General features: G+C 41.5%; 1 protein-coding gene across 4 annotated transcripts in view; it reads right to left on the bottom strand.

The window, feature by feature from the left end:
* PARP4 (poly(ADP-ribose) polymerase family member 4) overlaps positions 1 to 27,322 on the bottom strand; it is a 352,799-nt gene that overhangs the window by 289,324 nt on the left and 36,153 nt on the right. For all 4 annotated transcript variants that reach the window (XM_069759088.1, XM_069759086.1, XM_069759089.1 and 1 more), the window contains exons 6-13: positions 25,639 to 25,737; positions 22,916 to 23,065; positions 21,150 to 21,287; positions 16,175 to 16,348; positions 15,606 to 15,766; positions 11,514 to 11,651; positions 10,934 to 11,032; positions 7,678 to 7,861 (exon numbers count right to left, since the gene is read on the bottom strand). In XM_069759088.1, coding sequence (XP_069615189.1) covers positions 7,678 to 7,861; positions 10,934 to 11,032; positions 11,514 to 11,651; positions 15,606 to 15,766; positions 16,175 to 16,348; positions 21,150 to 21,287; positions 22,916 to 23,065; positions 25,639 to 25,737 — 1,143 coding nt within the window. The remainder of the gene's footprint in view (positions 1 to 7,677; positions 7,862 to 10,933; positions 11,033 to 11,513; positions 11,652 to 15,605; positions 15,767 to 16,174; positions 16,349 to 21,149; positions 21,288 to 22,915; positions 23,066 to 25,638; positions 25,738 to 27,322) is intronic.

The raw sequence follows: 27,322 nt of genomic DNA, 5'->3' as shown, positions 1-27,322 counted from the left end.
AGCAGCACATGACAGATCGGGGACGCAGGATGGAAGCAGCACATGACAGAACGGGGGCGCAGGATGGGAGCAGCACATGACAGGATGGGGCGCAGGATGGGAGCAGCAAATGACAGAATGGAGGCGCAGGATGGGTGCAGCACATGTCAGAATAGAGGAGCAGGATGGATGTAGCACATGTCAGAATGGAGGCGCAGGATGGGTGTAGCACATGTCAGAATGGGGACGCAGGATGGGAGCAGCACATGACAGGATGGGGGCGCAGGATGGGAGCAGCACATGACAGAATGGGGACGCAGGATGGAGCAGCACATGACAGGATGGGGACGCAGGATGGAGCAGCACATGACAGGATGGGGACGCAGGATGGAGCAGCACATGACAGGATGGGGACGCAGGATGGAGCAGCACATACCAGGATGGAGACCATATACCAATATAAATGCCACCCGGGCGTAGAACGGGTTCAATAGCTAGTTACAATATAAGGCTATGTGCACATGTATGGATTCTTTGCAGAAATTTCCTGACCGGTCTTTTTCTGCACAAAATCCACTTGCCTTTTTTGCATGTTTTTAGTGTGGATTTTTTGCGTTTTTTTTCCGGTGCTTCCCCAATTGAATAATATAGTGGCAAAACGCAAAAAATCTGCAAAATTAAGGAACATGCTGTGTTTTTTTTCCGCGATGCATTTTTTTTCGCAGAAAAAAACACAACATGTGCACAAAAATTGCAGATTGCATTCTATTAATACGATACTTAATGTAAGCCTTTTTTTCACGGTTTTATCACGTTTTTATAACGGAAAACTGCGGAAAAAACCCGAAAAATCCTGAACGTGTGCATACAGCCTAATTCTATAAGAATGGAGATATTTTACACTGCTAAAAAAATAAAAGGAACACTTAAACAACAGAATATAACTCCAAGTAAATCAAACTTTTGTGAAATCAAACTGTCCACTTAGGAAGCAACACTGATTGACAATTTCACATGCTGTTGTGCAAATGGAATAGACAACAGATGGAAATTATCGGCAATTATCAAGACACACTCAATAAAGGAATGGTTCTGCAGGTGGGGACCACAGACCACATCTCAGTACCAATGCTTTCTGGCTGATGTTTTGGTCACTTTTGAATGTTGGTTGTGCTTTCACGCTCATGGTAGCATGAGACGGACTCTACAACCCACACAAGTAGCTCAGGTAGTGCAGCTCATCCAGGATGGCACATCAATGCGAGCTGTGGCAAGAAGGTTTGCTGTGTCTGTCAGCGTAGTGTCCAGAGGCTGGAGGTGCTACCAGGAGACAGGCCAGTACACCAGGAGATGTGGAGGGGGCCATAGGAGGGCAACAACCCAGCAGCAGGACCGCTATCTCAGCCTTTGTGCAAGGAGGAACAGGAGAAGCACTGCCAGAGCCCTGCAAAATGACCTCAAGCAGGCCACAAAAGTGCATGTGTCTGCACAAACGGATAGAAACCAACTCCATGAGGATGGTCTGAGTGCCTGACTTCCGCAGATGGGGGTTTTGCTCACAGCCCAACACCGTGCAGGATGCTTGGCATTTGCCACATAACACCAGGATTGGCAAATTCGCGACTGGTGCCTTGTGCTCTTCACAGATGAAAGCAGGTTCACACTGAGCACATGTGACAGACGTGACAGAGTCTGGAGACACCGTGGAGAGTGATCTGCTGCCTGCAACATTCTTGAGCATGACCGGTTTGGCAGTGGGTCAGTAATGGTGTGGGGTGGCATTTCTTTGGAGGGCTGCATAGCCCTCCATGTGCTCGCCAGAGGTAGCCCGATTGCCATTAGGTACCGAGATGAAATCCTCAGACCCCTTGTGAGACCATATGCTGGTGCGGTTGGCCCTGGATTCCTCCTAATGCAGGACAATGCCAGACCTTATGTGGCTGGAGTGTTTCAGCAGTTCCTGCAAGATGAAGACATTGAAGCTATGGACTGGCCCGCCCTTTCCCCAGACCTGAATCAGATTGAACACATCTGGGACATCATGTCTCGCACCATCCACCAATGTCACGTTGCACCAGACTGTCCAGGAGTTGGCAGATGCTTTAGTCCAGGTCTGGGAGGAGTTCCCTCAGGAGACCATCCGCTGCCTCATCAGGAGCATGCCCAGGTGTTGTAGGGAGGTCATACTGGCACGTGGAGGCCACACACACTACTAAGCATCATTTCCTTGTCTTGAGGCATTTCCACTGAAGTTGGATCAGCCTATAACTTAATTTTACACTTTGATTTTGAGCATCATTCCAACTCCAGACCTCCATGGGATATTAGTTGTGATTTACGTTGATCATTTTTAGGCTTTATTGTTCTCAACACATTCTACTATGTAATGAATAAAGATTTACAACTGGAATGTTTCATTCTGTGATATCTAGGATGTGGGATTTTAGTGTTCCCTTTATTTTTTTGAGCAGTGTATATTTTCTACACACAACTTAGAAAGACCAGAAGTTTTTAAGGACTTTAGTATTAGACACAGGCTCTTCAGAGGAGTGAGGATGCCCAACTAAAAAAAAACATAAAAATCAACCTCTATATTTAATAATAAATAAACCATGGAGATACAACTTACAGGGGTTGTCTAGGCTACAAAACGACCCTGAGATGTGCTTAAAGAAGAACTATCACTTGCCATAAGCATGTAATTTTTTTACCTGGTGGAAATGCTGCTGTTCTCCTTAATCTGAATCTGGAGTAGTTTTTCTTTTGTTCCTGTGCCTCTCGATTCCTAATATATGGCTCCCTTTTTCCTTGATGGAAGTCTTGTCTTTTAGCCTACTGTGAGTGGTCTTCAACTTTTCTCTATTGATGTCTTCATGAGGCCCACGCCCAATTTGCACAAATGAAGGAAGGGACCATATCTCAGGAACAGAGAGGTCCAGGAACAAAAGGAAAACTACTCCAGATTCAGGAGAACAGTGGGATTTACACAAGGTAAGAAAAATTACATATTTATGGAATGTGACAGATGTCTTTAAAATAGCAAGATATACCACTTAGTCGTATGTCTCTATTAAAGGTATTACCCAATTTTCAGCACCAGGAGGGAGCTGAGGGTAGGTTGGCATCATATTGTCAGAGCGTTATGTAAAGGACTGGATGACTGGCACATTTCAATATCTAAGCCCTGTTTTCAGCTTATGCACTGGCTGTGACCCAGAAGAAGGCTCGCTCAGCTATAGAAATGAGCACTGGTCATGAGCAGAAATAAAAACTTCTCTTAATTTTGTAATCTAAGCCATAATTGGTGCTGCTGGATAAAGTACAAAGTGATATCTTCTGATTGGGACACTTTGTTAACTGCAGTATATATCGCTATTTTAAGCACGTTTAAGAACAATTTATTTTTTTAGATTGGCTACCTGAGCCACAGGATCCACAGCACTTAGAAAGAGAAGTAAAGAAAGGAAATGATAGAATCAAAACAAAGATAGAATTAAAAAGGAGTAACAATCAGTCCAAGAGAGAACAAAACAGAAAGTGGAATCAGAAGCAAAGTCAGAACAAAGCCAAGATTGGAACGGGCACCGGCTTCCAGAAAGAACGAGCAATACGACAAGACGCAACTGATTACACAGTCAGCGCATCACTAGCCTAAGCCAGACATCTGTTATATAGGATTCATTATATTTGCATGTTTTTTTATTGCATACAGGATACAGCACACGGCTAATGGTGATAAAGGATAAAAACAATATTCTATCGATATAGATGGCATGGCTGTACATTTTCATGTTTCAATATTTTATTTTATTCTATGTTTCAACATACAAAGATAGAAATAATAAACCATGATTTGTGTCCATTTTTATTTGTAAATCATTTTAAGTATTGTTTTATTTCTGGGATATGGATTAGCCACACTTTGTAATATCACTCTATACATACTTCCATGCTGCATTTTGATTTTTTTTTCTCTATCTGTTTTATGTCTATTATGCTTGAATTTGGGGTCTTTGCATCCCACATGAAGCTCTTAGAGTCTTTATTCCATTTCTAATATGTGAGAGCCCAAGTTTTTTCTTACCATTCTTTCTCTTAGGCTGGAGTCACACCTATCGTATAAAAATATGGTCCGTTTTTCACGGCCGAGATACGCAGAACTGTTCATGAACAGTTATCGGTATGACAACTGTATTCAATGCGAGGATGCGATTTTTTTTCTCAAAAAAGTATCCGTGTGTCATCCGTATGGCGAGATTTTCTCGCTGGCTTGCAAAATGGACATATAATGGATCCATGGGCTCAAATATTCGTGAAAACATATATACAGCGTGTATATATATATATATATATATATATATGTATGTATGTATGTATATACAGTTAGGGCCAGAAATATTTGGACAGTGACACAATTTTCGCGAGTTGGGCTCTGCATGCCACCACATTGGATTTGAAATGAAACCTCTACAACAGAATTCAAGTGCAGATTGTAACGTTTAATTTGAAGGGTTGAACAAAAATATCTGATAGAAAATGTAGGAATTGTACACATTTCTTTACAAACACTCCACATTTTAGGAGGTCAAAAGTAATTGGACAAATAAACATAACCCAAACAAAATATTTTTATTTTCAATATTTTGTTGCAAATCCTTTGGAGGCAATCACTGCCTTAAGTCTGGAACCCATGGACATCACCAAACGCTGGGTTTCCTCCTTCTTAATGCTTTGCCAGGCCTTTACAGCCGCAGCCTTCAGGTCTTGCTTGTTTGTGGGTCTTTCCGTCTTAAGTCTGGATTTGAGCAAGTGAAATGCATGCTCAATTGGGTTTAGATCTGGAGATTGACTTGGCCATTGCAGAATGTTCCACTTTTTGGCACTCATGAACTCCTGGGTAGCTTTGGCTGTATGCTTGGGGTCATTGTCCATCTGTACTATGAAGCGCCGTCCAATCAACTTTGCAGCATTTGGCTGAATCTGGGCTGAAAGTATATCCCGGTACACTTCAGAATTCATCCGGCTACTCTTGTCTGCTCTTATGTCATCAATAAACACAAGTGACCCAGTGCCATTGAAAGCCATGCATGCCCATGCCATCACGTTGCCTCCACCATGTTTTACAGAGGATGTGGTGTGCCTTGAATCATGTGCTGTTCCCTTTCTTCTCCAAACTTTTTTCTTCCCATCATTCTGGTACAGGTTGATCTTTGTCTCATCTGTCCATAGAATACTTTTCCAGAACTGAGCTGGCTTCTTGAGGTGTTTTTCTGCAAATTTAACTCTGGCCTGTCTATTTTTGGTATTGATGAATGGTTTGCATCTAGATGTGAACCCTTTGTATTTACTGTCATGGAGTCTTCTCTTTACTGTTGACTTAGAGACAGATACACCTACTTCACTGAGAGTGTTCTGGACTTCAGTTGATGTTGTGAACGGGTTCTTCTTCACCAAATTAAGTATGCGGCGATCATCCACCACTGTTGTCATCCGTGGACGCCCAGGCCTTTTTGAGTTCCCAAGCTCACCAGTCAATTCCTTTTTTCTCAGAATGTACCCAACTGTTGATTTTGCTACTCCAAGCATGTCTGCTATCTCTCTGATGGATTTTTTCTTTTTTTTCAGCCTCAGGATGTTCTGCTTCACCTCAATTGAGAGTTCCTTTGACCGCATGTTGTCTGCTCACAGCAACAGCTTCCAAATGCAAAACCACACACCTGGAATCCACCCCTGACCTTTTAACTACTTCATTGATTACAGGTTAACGAGGGAGACGCCTTCAGAGTTAATTGCAGCCCTTAGAGTCCATTGTCCAATTACTTTTGGTCCCTTGAAAAAGAGGACGCTATGCATTACAGAGCTATGATTCCTAAACCCTTTCTCCGATTTGGATGTGGAAACTATCATATTGCAGCTGGGAGTGTGCACTTTCAGCCCATATTATATATATAATTGTATTTCTGAACATGTTTTTGTAAACAGCTAAAATAACAAAACTTGTGTCACTGTCCAAATATTTCTGGCCCTAACTGTATATATATATATATATATATATATATATAGTCAGTGAGACAGATATATATTTATATTTCATGCAGAACTAGATAGCAGAATAGCCGGTAATTCAATTGTCAGCTTTTGCTAAATCATTACCGAACCCGACAGGATATGAGACATGGTTTACATACAGTAAACCATTGCATATCCATTATATTTTTATATATCCCTCCCTAATAATGATAGTAGTGTGTGTGTGTGTGTGTGTGTGTGTGTGTGTGTAAAATTTGGGAGCTGTAGGTGTTAAATTAAAGGAGTAATTCACGGAAAAAACTGGCGTGGGCTCCCGCTCAATTTTCTCCGCCAGAGAGGGAAAGCCAGTGATTGAGGACAGATATTAATAGCCTAGAGAGGGACCACGGTTATTGGCCCCCCCTGGCTAAAAACATCTGCCCCCAGCCACCCCAGAAAAGGCACATCTGTAAGATGTGCCTATTCCGGCACTTAGCCTCTCTCTTCCCACTGCCCTGTAGCATTGGCATATGGGGTAATAAGGGGTTAATGTCACCTTGCTATTGTAAGGTGACATTAAGCCTGGTTAATAATGGAGAGGTTTCAATAAGACACCTATCCATTATTAATCCAATATTTTGAAAGGGTTAAAAATACACACACACACACACATTAAGAATAAAGTATTTTAATGAAATAATGAAACAGAGGTTTTAATATCTTTATTGTACTCTCAATCGAAGCGAAGCCCTCGTTCTTCTGTACAAAATTCCAAAATAAAAAAAAGCAACAATATCCTATACCTGTCCGCCGTACAGTCAAGTCCCACGCGGTAATCCATATCTGGGGGCATTTACATTTTACAATCGGGAGCGCTGCTAATGCCTGCCTAACAAGACCTGCACACACACACACAGCCCCGCACACACACAGCCCTGCAGACCCCCGCACACACACACAGACACATACAAACACCCGCACACAGACACGCACATCATCTCCGCACACACACAGTCTCCGCCCACATACATATTCTCCACCCACACACTCTTCCTCCTCCCGATCTACAGCGTTTCTCGCACCCAACTCCGCAGCAAAACCGCAGATCTTTTTAGACCTACGGTTTTGCTGCGGATTTGACTGACTCATTGGTAGTCAATGGGTGCAAAGACACTGCAGATCCTCAAAAAGAAGTACACACCAATTCTAGATTTCCGATTGACTAACAATGCTTGTGCACTACACTGCGGATTTGATGCAATTCCGCGCATCCAAAAACACTGTGGAAACGCATCAAAATCCGCAACGTGTGTACATAGCCTTAATGTCCAAACAGATCCATTACATAACTGATGAAAATTAAAGTAAAAGGGCGCTGTCGATGTTAAGGGGTCCATCTGGGTGCCGGTATTTGTCATTTTTAGAACAGAACGAAAAAGTTCTGTATGGTGCCCCTTTTTTTCCTGCTTTATAAATAGACACATAACAGAACCCATAAGGACCCAATAATAATGGACAATGGACTGCGTTTGCATCAGTTCCTACAAACAGAAGGCACAAGTGGAATATCTAAACGTAGATGTGAATGAAACCTTACATCTGAAAACAAGCCCTTATAAATTGAATATTTACAGTGAGTCCCCTTTTTATAGATATTTTGATGCATATGAAAAATATAATACTACTTACTGTAAAGTCAGATTTCACCCCCTCCTTCTGTTGGACACCATGCACACTGTCAAAACCATTGGGAGCTTCGGTGATTGTGTAATTTCTGTGAAACACATCTGTACATTTACCTAAAGCCACGTCACAGATCACCAAGAGACGCGATCCAGTGGTGTCACTTGGCTGAGAATACTTTACACTTGTGCTATTGAAAAAAAACAAAACAAAAACAGAAATGCTTTATAATACACTGCGCAAATTAACATTTTGAATTTAATATACAGAAACCCCAAAAGATATAATTCTTAAATATCGTTGTTGAGACTAGCCAACCACACACCCTATTCCTCAAGCTGCTGGCTTGCCGTCCAGCCAATGCCTAGCTTACCTTAGGACCATCAGTCATATTACTACTATTTATATGCTTACTTACTGCAGGGTAGCTACAAATTGTTTTTATTCTAGGTTTTGAAAGTGATTACAGTGTAGACTCAGAACAAGCACTAACAGGCGCTAATGTGCTGGAGCAGGACAAAGCTCCTGGCCAGAACTGTCACTCAAGGAGGAGAACCTGCCCCCCGCCAAGTCACCAGGAAGTGCAGAAAAACTCAATGGCTCTGAGCTGCTCATGAGACCACTTGAGGATATACCTTTAATAAATCCTGCTTTTCTCTATTCTGGGAGAATAACAACAAAAAATGTACCAATTGTCTAAACCAGGGGTCTCCAAACTACGGCCCACGGGCCACATGTGGCCTGCCGAGGACATTCATTCGGCCCCTGGGACCGGCCGACATTGAACTTCACTACAGTTCAATGCCGACGGGTCCTGTAATCATGGGCGGAACGACGAAGCGGCGAGGAAAGGCAATGCACGGCCCTCTGTATGCAGCACAGACCACGTGATTGTCATCATGCCGCCTACGTGGCCTGATGACTTCACGCTGCCTGTGCCAGAAGAAGACGGAGTCGAGAGGGTGCCTCTTCAGAGCAGCGGGGGACATAGGTGAGTACTGGTATTTTTAATGCCGTGTCCGGTCCATCATACCAATTGGGGACTATGCTTCCTATTGGGGACAATTACCTGCTTATTGGGGACTATGCTGCCTACTGGAGGCTATGCTGTCTATTGGGGACATTTACCTGCCCTTCGGGGACATTTATCTGCTTATTGGGGACCTATACTGTCTATTGGGGACATTTACCTGCCTACTGGGGACCACGTTGCCTATTGGGGACATTCACCTGCCTATTGGGAAATTTACCTGCTTATTGGGACATTTACCTGCCTATTGGGGACGAATGCTGCCTATTGAGGACATTTACCTGCCTATTGAGGACCAATGCTGCCTATTGAGGACATTTACCTGCCTATTGAGGACCAATGCTGCCTATTGAGGACATTTACCTGCCTATTGGGGATCAATGCTGCCTATTGAGGACCGATACTGCCTATTGGGGACATTTACCTGCCTATTGAGGACATTTACCTGCCTATTGGGGATCAATGCTGCCTATTGAGGACCGATACTGCCTATTGGGGACATTTACCTGCCTATTGGGGACATTTACCTGCCTATTTGGGACCTATACTGCCTATTGGGGACATTTCCCTACCTATTGGGGACCTATGCTGCCTATTGGGGACCTATGCTACCTATTGGAGACATTTAGGTGCCTATTGGCGACCAATGCTGCCTATTGGGGACCTATGCTGCCTATTGGGGACATTTATCTGCCTTTTGGGGACTTTCGCACCACACCAGTCTGAGGTAAAAGCGGAGTTCCACCAATAAGGGCACTGGTGAGGATGAAAGTATATGGACTGGTAAGGCTGCATTGATGGGCACTGATCAGACCGCATTAATGGGCAGTGCAGTCTGTATGTCTCTGTGTGGGCAGTTTTATTGGTGGTATATTGTTTTTGTAGCGCTGTATATATATTGGTATTTTACTAATAGCAATTTAGAATTCCTAGGAAACCATGATATCAAGAAAGAGAACAATTGCTTCACTTGTTACGACTAGCAGTGACAAATATGGAACCGGACATTGGCCATCTCATTAGCCAAAAGCAGGCCCATAGTTACCATTGAAATACCGATAAGTTTGTTGATTTAACTTTACTTGTTCTTCATTTTGAATATTGTATTTGTTCCTGTTTTGTTTTTTTTACTTCAAAATAAGATATGTGCATTGTGCATAGGAATTTCTTCATAGGGTTTTTTTTTAACCTATATTCTGGCCCTTCAATGATCTGAGGTACCAAGAACTGGCCCCTGTTTAAAAAGTTTGAGGACCCCGGGTCTAAACCCTCCTCTTGGTTTTACTTCTACGTTCTACTAGCCCCATCTACCCTACCTCTGACCAGTAAGCTTTCTCACCCTTCCCAGTATGAATCCCCTGCCGATGTCTACACTACCTACTATAGATGAGCGGATTGATTTGCAGGCCTCCGATCCAGCGTCCAGGTGTCTCCGGCGTCGCACAGGAGAGGCGCAACGTCGTCTGTGAATAACGTCGAACAGATGATGTTGTGCCAGTTCTGACAAATCAAATTCTGCCCTGGGAATGCTGGAATGTAAGAGATTTGGGGGCCTCACCTGTAGCCGACAGGTATCATTGACCTTGATGCTGGACCAGAGTCTCGCAAATCAATCTGTTCATCTCTACAGCCTACCACTCACTCCAGCTCCAAGAATGTGATCGGCAGTCCAATATCAGAGATATCCGGAGATCGACATCTTTCCAAACCATCAGATGGCCGGCACCTCCATAAACATTAGACCGTTGGCCGAACCAGTTGATATTGGCGGGTTCAGCCGACATTAGCCTAAAGTTTATGGGGCCTTTAGACTTCCTCCGAACCACAGACTCCAAAACCTACAACCTCACATGCGATGGGAAAGATTTGGAAGATTTCAATAGCTCTCCTTATGTCTCTTTGACATAAATTATCAAGACTTGTTGCACTTCAAGAATTCAGCAGTGAGAAGAAAAAAAAAACAAAACTTTAATTCTGTAAGTTTGACAGAGTATTTCTGGACAGCTGCCTCACTGCGAGAGGTATTTCTACAACAGCCCCCAGAACTTTTCTGTGTCACTTACTGGTAAATGTGATGTTCAGTTTGTATCTCTACGACCTGGATGCACTAAAGCAATATAATTATTAAAAAAAAGCCTAGAACTGGATGAGTGATTTGGTGTATAATGTTGCACCCTTCAAATTTCAATATTAATAAAGATTTTAAGGATATTATCACATTTTCTTACAAACCTTATTGAGTCACTGAAATAAATGCCGCTTCCAAGGTTTCCAATATCCGTCCTTTCACCACCAAATTCTTCAACAATAATCTTTGGCATCATCAGACCACTTTAGGGAACACAAAAGAGATAATAAAAAAGAATAAATAAATACCAAGAATAAATCATAACCAACGTTATCCATAATAATATGGGTAACAAGAATTACAGGACCTTATAGCACAGACTGGAATAGGCCCCTTCTAAGTTATTAAGGTCGCTTGCGTTTTGAAGACTATGGGCGATTGACTTTGTATATCGCTCTTATTCATATTCCACCTCTCCCTTCTCTGTATACTGTGCATCTTTGCATAGTCTCTGTCCTTTTCTTTCAGATCTACCCATCTTTCTTCTAGGCTCTCAGTCTTCTAACCTAGCCCCTTCTTCTACAAGCATCTGCCATGTTCGAGGAATAGCCCCTTGCCCAATAATTTTTTAAGAATAAATGTAGGGCATCTCAGCTTATGGCCCCCATAACAGCTGTGTGGCTTAGACTATTTACTTGTACAGAACAATGAATTAGAAAAAAAAAAGGAAATGTGCAAACTTACCGAGAGAAGATCCCAACAAAATTGCATGGAGAAGAAGCATGCAGCAAGGGCCGGACGTTTCCTATGTCAGACTTAAAGTTATTGGCCTCACTCATTCTCCCAACTCGAAAAACTCTTAGGATATTAAATTCTCTATTGCTGTACGAAGAAACAAAATATGTCACATAACACAAAAATGGATCCTACTCACGCTGTCAAAAACAAACTCACAATATGAATATATAAAAGAACAAGAGAAAAAATTGAGCACGGCTGCTTAGTTACTCGGAACAAGTATACCCAATGTCAAGCAGCAGCTGCAAAAGCCAAAAGATTTTAAAGTATATAAAAAGAGGGGAATAAACCCAATATTACCCCGCCATAAATCACTTATCACATGTATGGGACTCTATTTTGGTTTCCACGTTGTAAAAAAATGTATATATAGTTCCTGGGATGGGACAATACTAAATAGTGTGTGAGGTGTCTTACATAACTAGGAGCTAGAAGTATTCGGCTAGTTCAGGTAGGAAAAAAATCCTTAGAGGTAATATTATTAACATATATGAATACGTACAGTACAGACCAAAAGTTTGGACACACCTTCTCATTTAAAGATTTTTCTGTATTTTCATGACTATTAAAATTGTAAATTCACAGTGAAGGCATCAAAACTATGAATTAACACATGTGGAATTATATACTTAACAAAAAAGTGTGAAACAACTGAAATTATGTCTTATATTCTAGGTTCTTCAAGGTAGCCACCTTTTGCTTTGATGACTGCTTTGCACACTCTTGGCATTCTCTTGATGCACTTCAAGAGGTAGTCACCGGAAATGGTTTTCACTTCACAGGTGTGCCCTGTCAGGTTTAATAAGTGGGATTTCTTGCCTTATAAATGGGGTTGGGACCATCAGTTGTGTTGAGCAGATGTCTGGTGGATACACAGCTGATAGTCCAACTGAATAGACTGTTAGAATTTGTATTATGGCAAGAAAAAAGCAGCTAAGTAAAGAAAAACGAGTGGCCATCATTACTTTAAGAAATGAAGGTCAATCAGTCCGAAAAATTGGGAAAACTTTGAAAGTGTCCCCAAGTGCAGTTGCAAAAACCATCAAGCGATACAAAGAAACTGGCTCACATGAGGTCTGCCCCAGGAAAGGAAGACCAAGAGTCACCTCTGCTTCTGAGGATAAGTTCATCCGAGTCACCAGCCTCAGAAATCGCAGGTTATCAGCAGCTCAGATTAGAGACCAGGTCAATGCCACGCAGAGTTCTAGCAGCAGACACATCTCTACAACAACTGTTAAGAGGAGACTTTGTGCAGCAGGCCTTCATGGTAAAATAGCTGCTAGGAAACCACTGCTAAGGACAGGCAACAAGCAGAAGAGACTTGTTTGGGCTAAAGAACACAAGGAATGGACATTAGACCAGTGGAAATCTGTGCTTTGGTCTGATGAGTCCAAATTTGAGTTCTTTTGTTCAAACCACTGTGTCTTTGTGTGACGCAGAAAAGGTGAACGGATGGACTCTACATGCCTGGTTCCCACCGTGAAGCATGGAGGAGGAGGTGTGATGGTGTGGGGGTGCTTTGCTGGTGACACTGTTGGGGATTTACTCAAAATTGAAGGCATACTGAACCAGCATGGCTACCACAGCATCTTGCAGCGGCATGCTATTCCATCCAGTTTGCGTTTAGTTGGACCATCATTTATTTTTCAACAGGACAATGACCCCAAACACCTCCAGGCTGTGTAAGGACTATTTGACCAAGAAGGAGTGAGTGATGGGGTGCTTCGCCAGATGACCTGGCGTCCACAGTCACCAGACCTGAACCCAACCGAGATGGTTTGGGGTGAGCTGGACCGCAGGGTGAAGGCAAAAGGGCCAACAAGTGCTAAGCATCTCTAGGAACTCCTTCAAGATTGTTGGAAGACCATTCCTGGTGACTACCTCTTGAAGCTCATCAAGAGAATGCCAAGAGTGTGCAAAGCAGCCATCAAAGCAAAAGGTGGCTACTTTGAATAACCTAGAATTTAAAACATATTTTCAGTTGTTTCACACTTTTTTGTAAAGTATCTAATTCCACATGTGTTAATTCATAGTTTTGATGCCTTCAGTGTGAATGTACAATTTTCATAGTCCTGAAAATACAGAAAAATGTTTAAATGAGAAGGTGTGGCCAAACTTTTGGTCTGTACTGTACATGGTTAAAGGTGTTGTCGCAATTCAAAATTTTATTTTTTCTCGTTCTTGTAGCCATAAGAACAACAAACCAAGCATTATTCATTCTACCCGGGTCCAGTGCCGAGTCTTGGCCGCTGTTGATTAGCTGCAGCGCTGTCATCATGTCAACAGCTCTGCAGACAATCAATAAACTTGACGACTTTGCTAGTTTAACGGTATGTGTACACGTTGCGGATTCCATTGCATATTTTTCCGTGTGAATTCTGCAGAATCCACAAGTAAAATGACCGGCGTTTTACCTGCGGATTCCCTGCGGGTTTTCTGCGGATTTTGTGCAGATTTTGTGCAGCACGGTGGCGCAGTAGTTAGCACAGCAGCCTTGCAGCGTTGGAGCCCTGCATTCAAACCCCACCAAGGACAACATCTGCAAAGAGTTTGTATGTTCTCCCCGTGTTTGCATGGGTTTCCTCCGGGCACTCCAGTTTCCTCCCACATTCCAAAGACATACTGATAGGGAATTTAGATTGTGAGCCTCAACGGGGACAGCGATGATAATGTGTGCAAACTGCAAAGCGCTGCGGAATATGTTAGTGCTATATAAAAATAAAGATTATTTATTTATTATTTCGCCTGCGCTTTTACACCTGCGTATTCCTATAATGGAATAGGTGTAAAAACGCTGCGGATTCTGCATGAAGAATTGACATGCTGCTGAAAATAATTTGCTGTGTTTCTGCTCGGAATTTTCCACAGCATGTGCACAGCGGATTTGATTTTCCATAGGTTTTCATGGCACTGTAAAACGCATGGAAAACTGCTGCGGATCCGCAGCCAAATCTGCAACGTGTGCACATACCCTAATCTGGCATTTTGATGGTTGGTTGGTTGGATGGTTTGTCTGAGCGATTAATCGGCTGCATTCTGGCCGATGGTAAATTTAGGTGTATGGCAGCTTTAGGATAGTCAAACTGTAGAATGCCCTCCCCCAAGAGCGGACACAGACAGAATAGGGCCCTTGTACAAGAACAACATATGGGCCCTTTGCAGTCCAATAGCTCATCATAATGCACAATTCCACCTATTTTGGTGGTGGTTGTGGTCTTTTTACATCTTGGGGCCCTGTGAGTTGCCGAGGTTGAACCAATGGTATGTTATGTCTGCCCCTGTCCTATCCCAAAAGGTAGTAGTGACTGATACTAAAAGATAAAAAAAAAATAGAATATCACTTTAAGTGACATGTTTTTCTTTCTTCGTTTTTTTTTCTTTGTAGAGTAAGTATGGAAAGAGGCAAAGGGAAATCTTGTAGGTTGATAGATAATTAAGCTCTACTTTTCTTCTAGGTGAAGCTAAAAAGTATGTAAAAAAAGGGATTTACTAAGTAAAATGCATTAGCAAAATGGAGCAGACATCAGGTACATTATGTATAAAACTGTTAAGGTAGAAATGATAAGTCATCAAAAATAAAGTGCCAAGAAAAGGTGTTTTACAAATCCTGAACATGGTTCCCACAGGAATCTTTTTCTATATGAATAAAGCTTAAAGGGGACTTGCTCAAAAGTGGCCATTTCTAGCTCTTATTTTATTGCCACTGCTCATCGAGTATTCATCTTTTGTGTGGTTTTTTAAGTCCTGCAAACAGAGGTATGGACTTTTTATTCAGTGTAAATTTTTATGGTTTATACCAAGAGGGTGTGGCTCATATGGTAATTATGTAAAACAGGCTAAAGACATACCCCCCCAAAATCCTGTAAGCCACGCCTCATTGATAAATACGATAAAAATTTGCACTAAATAAAAATGCCTATATCTATGGGACTGTATGGCTGAATTAAAAAACAAAAAAAAACAAGAATACTCAAAGGAGCAACAGGAAATGTATGAACAAAAACTGGTAGCTTTTGACCTGACGTCTTTGTCATTTACCTGTGATTGTGATCCAGAATGTCCTGCTTCACCTGGTGAAACTCTTCAGAGTTTGGGTCCACGTGTTCTATTCTGCACCTCAGGGCTTGGTATTTGGCCGTAGAGGAAGGAGTGTTTCGAGATAAGCTAGTTTCGCAGACGTTAATCATGTCCCTAATTACCTAGAGATGGTCAGCAAAAGATGAAAGATGAGTCTAAATACTTTCAGACAAGTCTGCAGAAGAATATGTGACCTGATCGGTGGAAGGTGTAGTCACCTGTAGATGTAGAAGATGGTGAACAAAGGTTGTTAACTGGTGATGAAAGGTTGAACTTGATGGACCCGAGTCCGTAACTATAGATCTGAATATGGACTAATTGTCTCACATACCGTACTTACAAGTTATAATGAATTTCTTTTACATCTTTGAATGTCACTTTTCACCTTTCATCTATGGCCTATGCCTCAATTTGGCAGGCGTATCCCAATTCATGAACCAAAGACTCATACACCCATGTAAAAAAGGTAAGACAAATGATACCAAAATTGGTGCCTGCAGACAAAAAAGAGAAAAAGGTATATACTGTACCTGGCACAAGTCCTGTTTAACTGTCAAGAACTTCATATTGATGTTATTCTGTCTCTTTTCCTTGTGTGGGATACATCGGTAGAACTCTTGCATCATCTGAGAAATGTCTTCTTCTCTGTCTTTCTTGACTAACGCATTTCGGACCTGACACAGAATTCCTTCAGCTTTACTAAGCTTCAGAGGGAAAAGAACAATAAAAGTTATAGTTATTCATTACAAAATGTCATAAATATACAGTATATTAGCAAATACTATTTACGGTAGAGTTTTATTGCACCAAAACATAAAATGTAGGCTATCTAACAGGTTTTAAGAAGAACTTGTCACTTACCATAAACACGTTTGTTTGCTTTTTTACCTGGTGCATATGCCACTATTTTCCTGAATTCGGCATTGTTTTTCTTTTGCTGCTGAGCCTCTCCATTCTTGAGATATGCCCCCCTCTTTCCTACATGTAAATCTAGTTTAATTGGCCAAGTGGGTGTAATAATGTTAAATATGAATTATTAATTGAATTATTCTTATTTTCAATTCTGTACTGAGCACATTGCTTTTTGCTGACATTACCAAAAGCTATTTCTGTGTATGTAGCTCAGAGTATAAGTTAATGCCATATACAGGGAACACGTGGTCTGTGGGACATATAAATAACGTCTCTTAGGAGGGTGTGGGGGCTTTTGTCACGTGGGGTCTGTCACCTCCTGCCTTCACCATCATTCTCCATGGACATCAGACAAGTCACACAAGGAAGCAACAGCTGGTAGCCATGATGATTTCAGACTTCACACAGACAGACGGTTTTACCATTCAGAACTTTGGGAAAGATGAGTAACAAACGCTGATATTTACACATGAACAATCTGTTCGTAACTATTTCACCTATTTTTATGTTTTGCTGCAATTTGTTTTTTTCTGTGGACAATTCAATAAACCACTATATTTTTTCATTAAGAATAAAGCACCTGGTAAAGTCTTGATTAAATAAATGTGCAAAATAAGCATATTTAACCCTTGTCAGGCTGCATAATTTTACAACCTTAACAGGCTGCATAGGTACAATTGTACCTTCACATATACCTCCACTGTGGGAAGACTTTACTTGGTTTCAGAAACTAAAGTTCATTCAGCTACAAATGTTATGCTGATATCTATTGTTCAGTGTTGTTACTGGTCACTTATGTTGCTGTCAATTAAGTTAATTCAAACTGGGAGTGGCTTCTACTTGTCTTCCTGCCTCCCTCCTCTCATTAGCCATTTTGCTGTTCATCTCATTGCTGTGAGCACACATTTCTAGGCTTGTGAAGTCTTCAATTTCTTGGAAACGAAGGTAGGAAAGTCTCACAGCATCTAACAGCCAGTTATACCTTTATTCTCATTATGTGGGGACAGAACAGTCAAATTGTCTTTCAGCCTGGACTTGGCTTACATATATTTTGTATGAAACTTATCACTATAGGTATAATTTTTATACGAAAAATGGATAATAATTAGTATCTACATATTGTTTTACGATGTTTTATTTATATTCAGCACAAAATACGAAGCCAAAATTCATCTAGCAAGTCATCATGAGTGATAGTAATGCTGGATCTAGTTTCCGCCATAATCCAAGAAAACGTGTTTGCAGGTTAGTATAATTTTGTGAAAAGCCAATAATGTAGTATTTCGGAAAATTATTTATTTTACATTTTTTCATATTTACAGATTTACGTCTGACGAAATAATGCAAATGCTAGAAGAATCTGATTCTGAGCATGAGGATGAACCATATGTTCCATCTGATGATGAAAACTATGTACCACAAGTGGATGTTACTGAAGAAGATTCAGACATTGAACAAGAAATGGTCATAGAGCATGAAAATGAATACGAATCAGACGAAAGTGTTGAGGATGATTCTGTGCCTCAAAGTGCAGGCGACATTTGGACTGCTAAGGATGAAACTCAATGGTGCAGTAATCCACTGCCAAATGCACAAACAAAATCTCGTAATGTCCTACGACAAAGAGGTGGCCCTGCAGCAATCAGCAACCTATATACAGCAAAAGAGCTATTCAAGTCCATCATGACTCCCAAGATGTGTGACATCATATTACGGGAAACGAATCGAAAGGCCAAGAGAGTTTGTGATGCTTACAACAACGAACTGGTACAACGTTTTCCTGATTCTTCCAAACGGCCACCACAAAAAACATTCAAGCAATTTACTGAAACTGAACTTCATGCATTTTTGGGCATACTGATTGCTGCTGGTGTGCACAGAGCCAACAAAGAGAATCTGGAGGAAATGTGGAATGTTGCTGCTCTGCCTCTTATACGTGCAGCCATGTCTCGTGACCGCTTCAAGATGATACTCAGATTTATCAGGTTTGACAACGAAAATACACGTGCAGAACGTGTGCAAACAGATAAAGCTGCACCAATACGGGACATCTGGACAATGCTGAACAGTAATCTGGAGAGAGCCTACAAGCCATATCATTGTATCACCGTCGACGAGCAATTATTTCCATTTAGAGGTCATACTAAATTTACCCAGTATATACCTTCAAAACCAGCTAAATATGGCATAAAGATTTTCTGGGCTTGTGACTCATCAAATGCCTACCCTTTACAAGGTCAGCTCTACACTGGGAAACCAACTGATGGTCCTCGACAAGTAAACATTGGAGAACGAACAGTATTGGACCTAGTGAGCTCGTATAAAGGCTCTGGAAGAAATGTCACCACCGATAACTTCTTTACAACCATGGAACTAGCTAAGGTATTGAACTCCTGGAACATGACACTAGTTGGTACAGTGAGAAAAAAACAAAAGGTTCCTACCTAACAACATGCAGCCTGCCAAAGAAAGGCCTGTATACTCGACAAATTTTGCCTACAATCATGATGCAACAGTCTGTTCATATGTACCAAAGAAGAACAAATCAGTCGTGCTTCTATCATCTATGCACATGACGGGAGAAGTTGAAGAGACACTAGCAGCCAAGCCAGAGATAATAAAATACTACAACATAACAAAAGGTGGCGTTGATGTTATGGATAAAATGTTGGGAGAGTACACTGTGAAACGACGAACATCACGTTGGACTTTGGCATTTTTCTACAATATGATTGATGTCAGTGGGTTAGCATCCTACATCATCTACAGAGAACACAATCCAAGCTTCAGGGCAAAGGATCAACGAAGAAAGTTCCTGAAAGATCTCGCAAATCAGCTGTGTATGATTGCAATTGAAGATCGTAGTACAAACAAAATGATAATGAGAAACCATTTTCTTCGAGGTGCAGTAGAAATGGTGCTTGGACGATGCATTGTGGTAGCATCGCAGCCAGCAGCTGGCCCCAAAATACCTCATGGTAGTCGTGGACCCTCCCCTGTTGTTGGTAGTTGCTATGTCTGCAGAGACCTGAGGCGAAAACAACGCAAGACTAGAAAGTCTTGTGTGGTTTGTGTGAAACCCATTTGCGATGAACACTCTGTAGCAAAGCCAACATGCATTACTTGCAAAGAAAATCAATAAAAAAAAGTTTCTTACATTTTCTTTTATAATGTAAATGAACAGTTTTTTACTTGTTTATAATAGTTAAATAGCATTATCATTAAAAAAAAATGTATGCTTTTTCCCTTGCATTATCTTCATTCAAAATATATGAGGTACATTTGTACCTATGCAGCTTGTTATGGATGCAAAAAGATCTCGACCCCTTATCTCGGAAGCGGGTGGAGATATTTTATTGAAATTTGGCCAATATATTCTGGACCAAAAATGTAGAGATGTCACGAAATTTCAGCCCTCTACGTCTTTTCAAAAAAAAGTTATTGCAATTTTAAAACGGAATAGTTACAATTGTACCTATTCAGCCGGATAAGGGTTAACAAATAAATCAATTCTCTATGGTTGTGTTCTTGAGGAACATGTCTACTTGGCTTAAAAGACTACATTTATATAGAAAAATATTTAGAATTGAGAGTCCTCAGTGGTTGATACCTTTTAATGGCTAACTGAAAAGATGGTAACAAATTGCAAGCTTTGGAGACTACACAGGTCTCTTCATCAGGCAAAGACTAAAAGAAATTCTGAAGAATCACATATTTATGCACAACATAGCACAGAAAAAAACAAAAAAACAACAATGGATAAGACACGTGACATGAAGCAGAATTACCATGAGTGATAACCAGTTATGTCCATAAATATTGGACCAGTTCTTAGATAAGGAATGTTTTATTGTCCTCTGATTGGGGTCTGGTTCTGTTGTGATGACCCCTCATAGTCTGAGGGGCAAGTTCCTTAGTTGATGTAAAAAGACATAAATCCATGCGACACATTCATTCCTGCACTAAGAGTGTCAATCTTTCCTGCACATTTATATAGAGAGATGAGGAGCTATAGCTCAGGAACAAAGAGGCGTGGGAGCAAAAGAAAAACAATGCCAGATTCAGGAAAACAGGAGTATTTACACCGGGTGAAAGAAATACGTATTTAGGGCAAGTGACCGGTCCTATTTAACAGCAGGCAACTGAAATATGGGATTGTTTTTCCCTTCAAAACAGGCAATTTGAAGCAAATGCTTGTTAGGCACTTTAAAGGGGTTGTCCAGGAGTGTTATATTGATGGTCTTATCCTTACCCTAGAATAGGTCATCAATATCTGATTGGTGGGCATACCCATCGATCAACTGTTCCCGGTGTCAGCAGCAGCCAGACGTGATCAGTTACGGGCATGCACAAGCCAGGGACTGCACCTCAACCCATATTCACATCAATAGGTGGCGGATGTGCAGTACTCCACTGTGATCACTATGACGTTCCACTCCACTACTTAGCACATCTGGCTGCTGCCGGCACCCCCACCGATCAGATATTGATGACCTATCCTAAGGACAGGACACCAATATAAAAAGTCCCACTGAACCCTCTGAATATTTTGCTTCAGTATTTTTTTTTATGCCCAGTCGTTATATTACTTACATCATTCAGACTGATATTTTCCACAGGGCACAAAAGTATAGCGTCCAAATGTCCAACCGCATCCACCCACATTGACTCCACCAACCCAGCGACTTCTGGGGACAATTCTGTGATGTTAATGGCTTCACCGAGAAGAACCTTTTCATTGAAGACAAAATGTGTTTAACAAATGAACATTTTCTCGGCATTAAGTATGAAAGAACAACGTGCACTTGTTGAAATAAAAACCCAACATTCTATTCTTTATTAAATAATTATTTATTTTATGTTATTTCTTTAATGAATGTGGGTAAATTCGCTTCCCTTGTTCCTGTCTCGCAATAATAAGTACTCGACTCAATAATAATTACTGAGAAAACTGAAAAGGGGCCGCGGTTTCTACGAAAACAGGGTCGCTCATTGTAGTTTGTGGTTTCCATAACTCCAATTTATTTAGTATCTCTCGGAATAAGTAAGGATCATTCCTGTCCCAGCATTAAAAGGATTAGATCGGAATAATGCATTCATGTAGAAAAAGATACACGGCACTGCTACTAATATCTGCCCAATGCCACCACATTTATTTATTAACGCTGCTACGCCATATAAGCCTAAAAAGGACACTCGGGTGCACACTCAAAGTCCATGATGATCCAAGTAAAACAGAAAAAAATAGAAGTGCACTCACCGGTCCAAATAATGAAAACCCTTTATTCAGAACATATGCAGGTGACTAGAGGGGAACGTGGAATGGAAGGACGACGGCCGTTTTGCGCAACTGCTCTTCTACGGGTCCTAATTAGAAGCGCAGTTGCGCGAAACGGCCTTCGTCCTTCCATTCCACATTCCCCTCTAGTCACCTGCATATGTTCTGAATAAAGGATTTTCATTTTTTGGACCGGTGAGTGCACTTCTATTTTTTTCTGTTTTACTTAGATCGGAATAATGCTTTCATTCTTCTGCCCCTTTTAAGTTTTTGGAGACACAAAAAGTTGGGGGTTTTTGTGTAAATTGTCTATTTGACTATGAGTAGGCAAACTGGGAAGAATTTATGAAGCAAAATGCGCAAGAATTCTATTGTGTCTTGCACCATATTTACTAGGTTTTAGAGACTTTTTGTGCCTTGTTTGACAAGTGTGTGTGGCCTCACTGAGAAGCGGCATGGCCTAATGGTCCAAGCTGCAACACTGTGCACCAATTAAGTGGTGGGTGTAAATTCAACACCCATATACACATTACATGATCATCAACCAATCATACCAAGCGTGGGTTTGATGGCATTGGCTGACCATCTAATTTGTATAGGACCCTCCCGACTGTCGGGGGAACATAACCACCACCGAGTGGTTGGGACTCAATGCCTGATCCTTTTCTATTCCCTGGAGATAAGCTGCTGCCAGCAGTGGCTTTCTCATAGAGAACACCGTGTATGGTCGGGTTTAGACTAGACACTCTGAAAATAAACCAGATTTATCAAACAGCATGAAGCCTTATGACAAACCAGGGACAATTTAAGACTGACTCGTCTGAATTTGCACCTGAGCATCAGACAGCAATAATTCTGCCCCAATAATTCTCATCAGGCCGGTAAAAGACTGAAATGGAGAACATAATTAAATGCAATTCTTGTAATGCTTCGCACATATCCTGTACGTATCGACAATGGAAGGTTTTCTGCAATCAAACTGAACATATGTCATCAACATGAAACCGATTGTTGGTGCCAAGTGCTCAGACGAGTCATTGAGAAAGGTGAATGCGCTAATAAAGGTACTTCTCGATATCACCTTCTGCAGTGCCTTGGAAGCCAAGTTCTCAGCGTGCGATGGGATCTCGTCGATTTGAGTGAATCCTTTGTTTTTCATGTCGTTAATGTAATGCTCATATTTCTCACAAGCCTTCTTTGTAGTGTCCACCAGGTGAAAGGTGAGCTCTTTCTGCATAGGGACAAGATTGATATAAAAAAGGTATTGTTAAATATGTGTTTTTATTTAATTTTACTCACTTACATAGCACCATTAATTCCACAGCGCTTTACACACATAATCATCATCACTGTCCCCATTGGGACTCACAATTTACATTCACTATCAGTATGGTCTTTGGAGTGTGGGAGAAAACCGGAGAACCCAGAGGAAACCCAGCAAACACATGGAGAACATACAAACTCCTTGCAGATGTTTTCCTTGGTGGGATTAGAACCCAGGACCCCAGCGCTGCAAAACAGCAATGCTACATGCCATATATTTTTTTTTCTGAAAACAAACAGCATATGGACCTATAGAAATCAATGGATCCCTTCACACTTGATCCATTCCATTTGTTTCTTTAACAGATCTATGTGTCCGCTCTTTCAAATTCAGCGCTTGTCCTATTTTGAGCCGTCTTTACCCATAATGAACCTGCAGTACAGTGGCAATATACATAGGGAAATCCTCTTCGTGCCGCACTGTATAGTTTACTTCTGCATTGTGTTTATTCACATATTCATCATTATTGGCCAATCAGTTGTAGCTGTGCTCACTCAGAAGGGAGGATGAGGCTCCATGGTTAAATGCGCCAAATAAGGCGCATAGGAAATAAGACACATTATTGGGGTATAGACAAGTTTTGACACTCATGTTGCCCATTGGCGGGTTGCGACTTGGAGGAATGCTCTCCTAGAAAATTTACACCTCATCTATTGGAAGAAAAAAAAACATCCTGCTGACTGCTCTGGGTTCCAGTCTGGTAATCACTTTGGTGTTCCTGCCCTTGGGGAAGGAGGGGGTGCCGAAAGAAATTTAATTAGAATGTAGCTGACTGGTGACCGGGACGTAATTGTTCCACTAGGCCTCCTTTTCTGCTTAATGGTACAACAGGCAACAGTGAGGTGAAGTGCTCTTTTCTCCCTCCTCGAAATGGTGTGGTCATCCTCAAATTCACAGCCTGCCTCCTATGGACATTATGTAAAATTGATTTACCTCAGCATCTATAAATTGGGGATTGAAGCTAAGAGGAGCCAATACATTTAGTCTAGAATTTATTTCCTCGTGGCGGCTATACCCAAGGTCATCATATGTTTCACCCAATAACAAAGACTCCAGCAGGGTGGCCAATCCTGACATAGTAACATAGTAACATAGTTAGTAAGGCCGAAAAAAGACATTTGTCCATCCAGTTCAGCCTATATTCCATCATAATAAATCCCCAGATCTACGTCCTTCTACAGAACCTAATTGTATGATACAATATTGTTCTGCTCCAGGAAGACATCCAGGCCTCTCTTGAACCCCTCGACTGAGTTCGCCATCACCACCTCCTCAGGCAAGCAATTCCAGATTCTCACTGCCCTAACAGTAAAGAATCCTTCCATACTGTTCCATATGCCATCCAAGGAAGACATACTTCCTTGGAAGAAAAAGTGGATGACCCTACGGCTCCAAAGACACAGAGGAGGTGCTCTACTGGGCCTTCTTTTCATCTTGAGAGTAGGGAAGGCATCGTTGAGGTCATTTTTCTTTAGCTCCATGTCCGCAGGAGAGGTAGAGTGCCCAGGAGAAGATAACACTTTACTTGAGGTGTATTTACATTGCATGATTATCGTTAACGAGAATTTCTCAATGAGTTAAACACAGATCATGGGTGGTTTACTGTGTCAAGGCAGGTAGTGTCATCCTGGTTTGTCAGGAGCAGGTTTGGTTGGGGGACAGAGGGGCAGATGCCCACTCCCGGCCACTCTCCCAGCAGCTGTTGCTTTATCGGACAGGCTGGCCTTGTATTCTATGGGTGTTGGGCTCACTGACGCCATTTCAGCCTGAGGATTGGCAAAATAAAAATTTGATCTATCTAGATTTTGGAATGCCAAGTATCTCTATATTTTTGGTCTAACGGACTGGAACCCTTCTTTATCATCCGATCCTTTCTACAAGAGTGCCGTATACCCATTAGATTATATGCATCAGCCACCATTATTTTTAAAGCCTGTTCCCTCTGCAGCTTTAATGCAGCGGCCAGAGATAAGCAGGCTAAAGATGGGCCGCTGCAACCCGTGGGCCACTGCATTGTGTCTGCCCCTCAGGGGCAACCCCTAGCCAACCCCTAGCTATACCCAATGCATCATCTATGTCCCCCAGTGACCAGAACGACAATATCTCAGTTTATCCTAACACCTATTTACTATTAGACATTTAATCACTCAGCTTTGTTCAGTTTGGAAGAATTGTAATGTAATGACCCGTGTAAAGACGCAAACAGATTTGTGATCAATTATTCTTGCTTTTTTGATCATTCATAGATACAAATCACACCAATGTTGCCAGGAAGTTCTGCTCACACTTACATTTATATATACAGTATATTATAAAAGTGAGTACACCCCTGGATACAGGTTTGTTGCGGACAGTAAGTATTGTTATGATGAAAATGTTGACCAGACAATGAAAAATTATTTTTCACACCATAAAAAGTTGTAGGTGTCTTAAAAAAATATTCTAAGCAATCAGACCTTTCCTAATGTAGCACCATTTACCTGAGATGTGTTGGGAAACCCACAAACTGTAGATATCCTAAATGGAAAAGGATCTTGTTTGCTAAAGCAAAGAAGCTCAACAATTGCATATTCTTTATCCTGGAAAATAAAGATATGAATATTAAGGCAACTCATCAAAGAATTCTAGATATATTCACCATATAATCTGCATTGGGCTGAGATACGTTGCTTTCTACAGGAATGTATTCTGAGGACCTAAACACAAATACGTCTGCACTAGTGATGGGCAAACCCGTGGATGTTCAGGGCAGAACAGTACCCGAACCCGGAACCCACTCACATGAATGGAGGGCCCGAATGTCCAGTGCTTGCCATGTGCATAACAGCGCGGCAAACACTGCTTCTGATCGGAGATAAGATCATTACCGCCCCTCAGAGAGCCACGGCTCCGAGGCTGTCAAATGACAGTGTGAAACCGCAGGTAAAAAGTTTACCTACAATCACAGGCGTTGGCTGATGGAACTACTACTCCCATCAGCCTACGCTTGCTGCCGCTAATAACAGTGATAGCATGTGGCGGCTGATGAGTATTCATGTTGGGCTGAGTATTCATCAGCCAGCGCCTATGCTATAAATAAATAAATGAAAAATAAATTTTACAAAAAATTACGTGGGTTCCCCTGTATCTTTAATAACCAGCCAGGCAAAACTAACAGCTGCGGGCAGCAACTCTCAGCTATCAGCTTTAGCAAGGCTGGTTATCAAGAATAGAAGGGTCCTCTTTGTTTTAAAAATTAATATAATTTAAAAAAAAAAACGTTGTGCGGTCCCCCATTTCTTGACAACCAGCCAAGCTAAAGCAAACAGCTGATGGCTAGTATTCTCAGTCTGGTAAGGGGCCATGGATATTGGCACCTCAGCCTAAAATTAGCAGCCCGCAGTCACCCCAGAAAAGGCACATCTATTAGAAGATCAGCTGCCCATTTTGCCTGGCTGGTTATCAAAAATACACGGGAACCCACAATATTTGGTAAAATTTTAATAGGTTATTTCTAGTTTCATAAATGGATATTGTCAGATAGTGTTTGTAAAATCAAGCACTTTTGCAATTAACTGCTTATTAAGCTTTCTATCCTTTCTTGAGATATTACAACTTTTCTTTTGTCTACAGGTCATTGCCTAGGAGTCAAGCACTATCCGACAATACCCATTTATGAAGATGGGAACAATCCTTTAAAGGGTACTTATCTATTTTTTAATTTAATAACTTTTCCATGTCCTGAAGATTAGTGGAGACAAGTCCAGGGACCCCAACAAATTGCCTCAAAATGCTCTGAAGAGTGCTCAGCAGGTAGAAGCGCTGAGCTCCTGGGGTGTACGGGCTCACAGACATTCTGTCGAGCCCGAACACCGTTCTGTGTGCACGCTCATGCAGAAGAAGCTCAGCACTTCTGCCTGTTAAGTAGGACTTTTAAGAACTTTTTTTTCAGCATTTAGTGGGGGTCAGCCTAACGACCAACGGCCAATGCTCCCTTCATGCACATACATATACAGAATATGCTCGGCCAAGCGTTCACATGTGTTCTATGGTGATAGAAGAGTGAACTTGGCCACACACAGGAGAATGCTGCAGACAGTCCCACGTGTCCAGGACGAACATATGTGATAGGAAGATAAACACCAGTAATTACAATCTAAAGAAAACACAGTAGATAGTAGAATG

Source organism: Ranitomeya imitator, chromosome 3, assembly GCF_032444005.1.
Source record: "Ranitomeya imitator isolate aRanImi1 chromosome 3, aRanImi1.pri, whole genome shotgun sequence".
Lineage (NCBI taxonomy): Eukaryota > Metazoa > Chordata > Amphibia > Anura > Dendrobatidae > Ranitomeya > Ranitomeya imitator.
The sequence above is the reverse complement of the archived record's forward strand: the minus strand, read 5'-3'. Positions and strand labels throughout refer to the sequence as shown.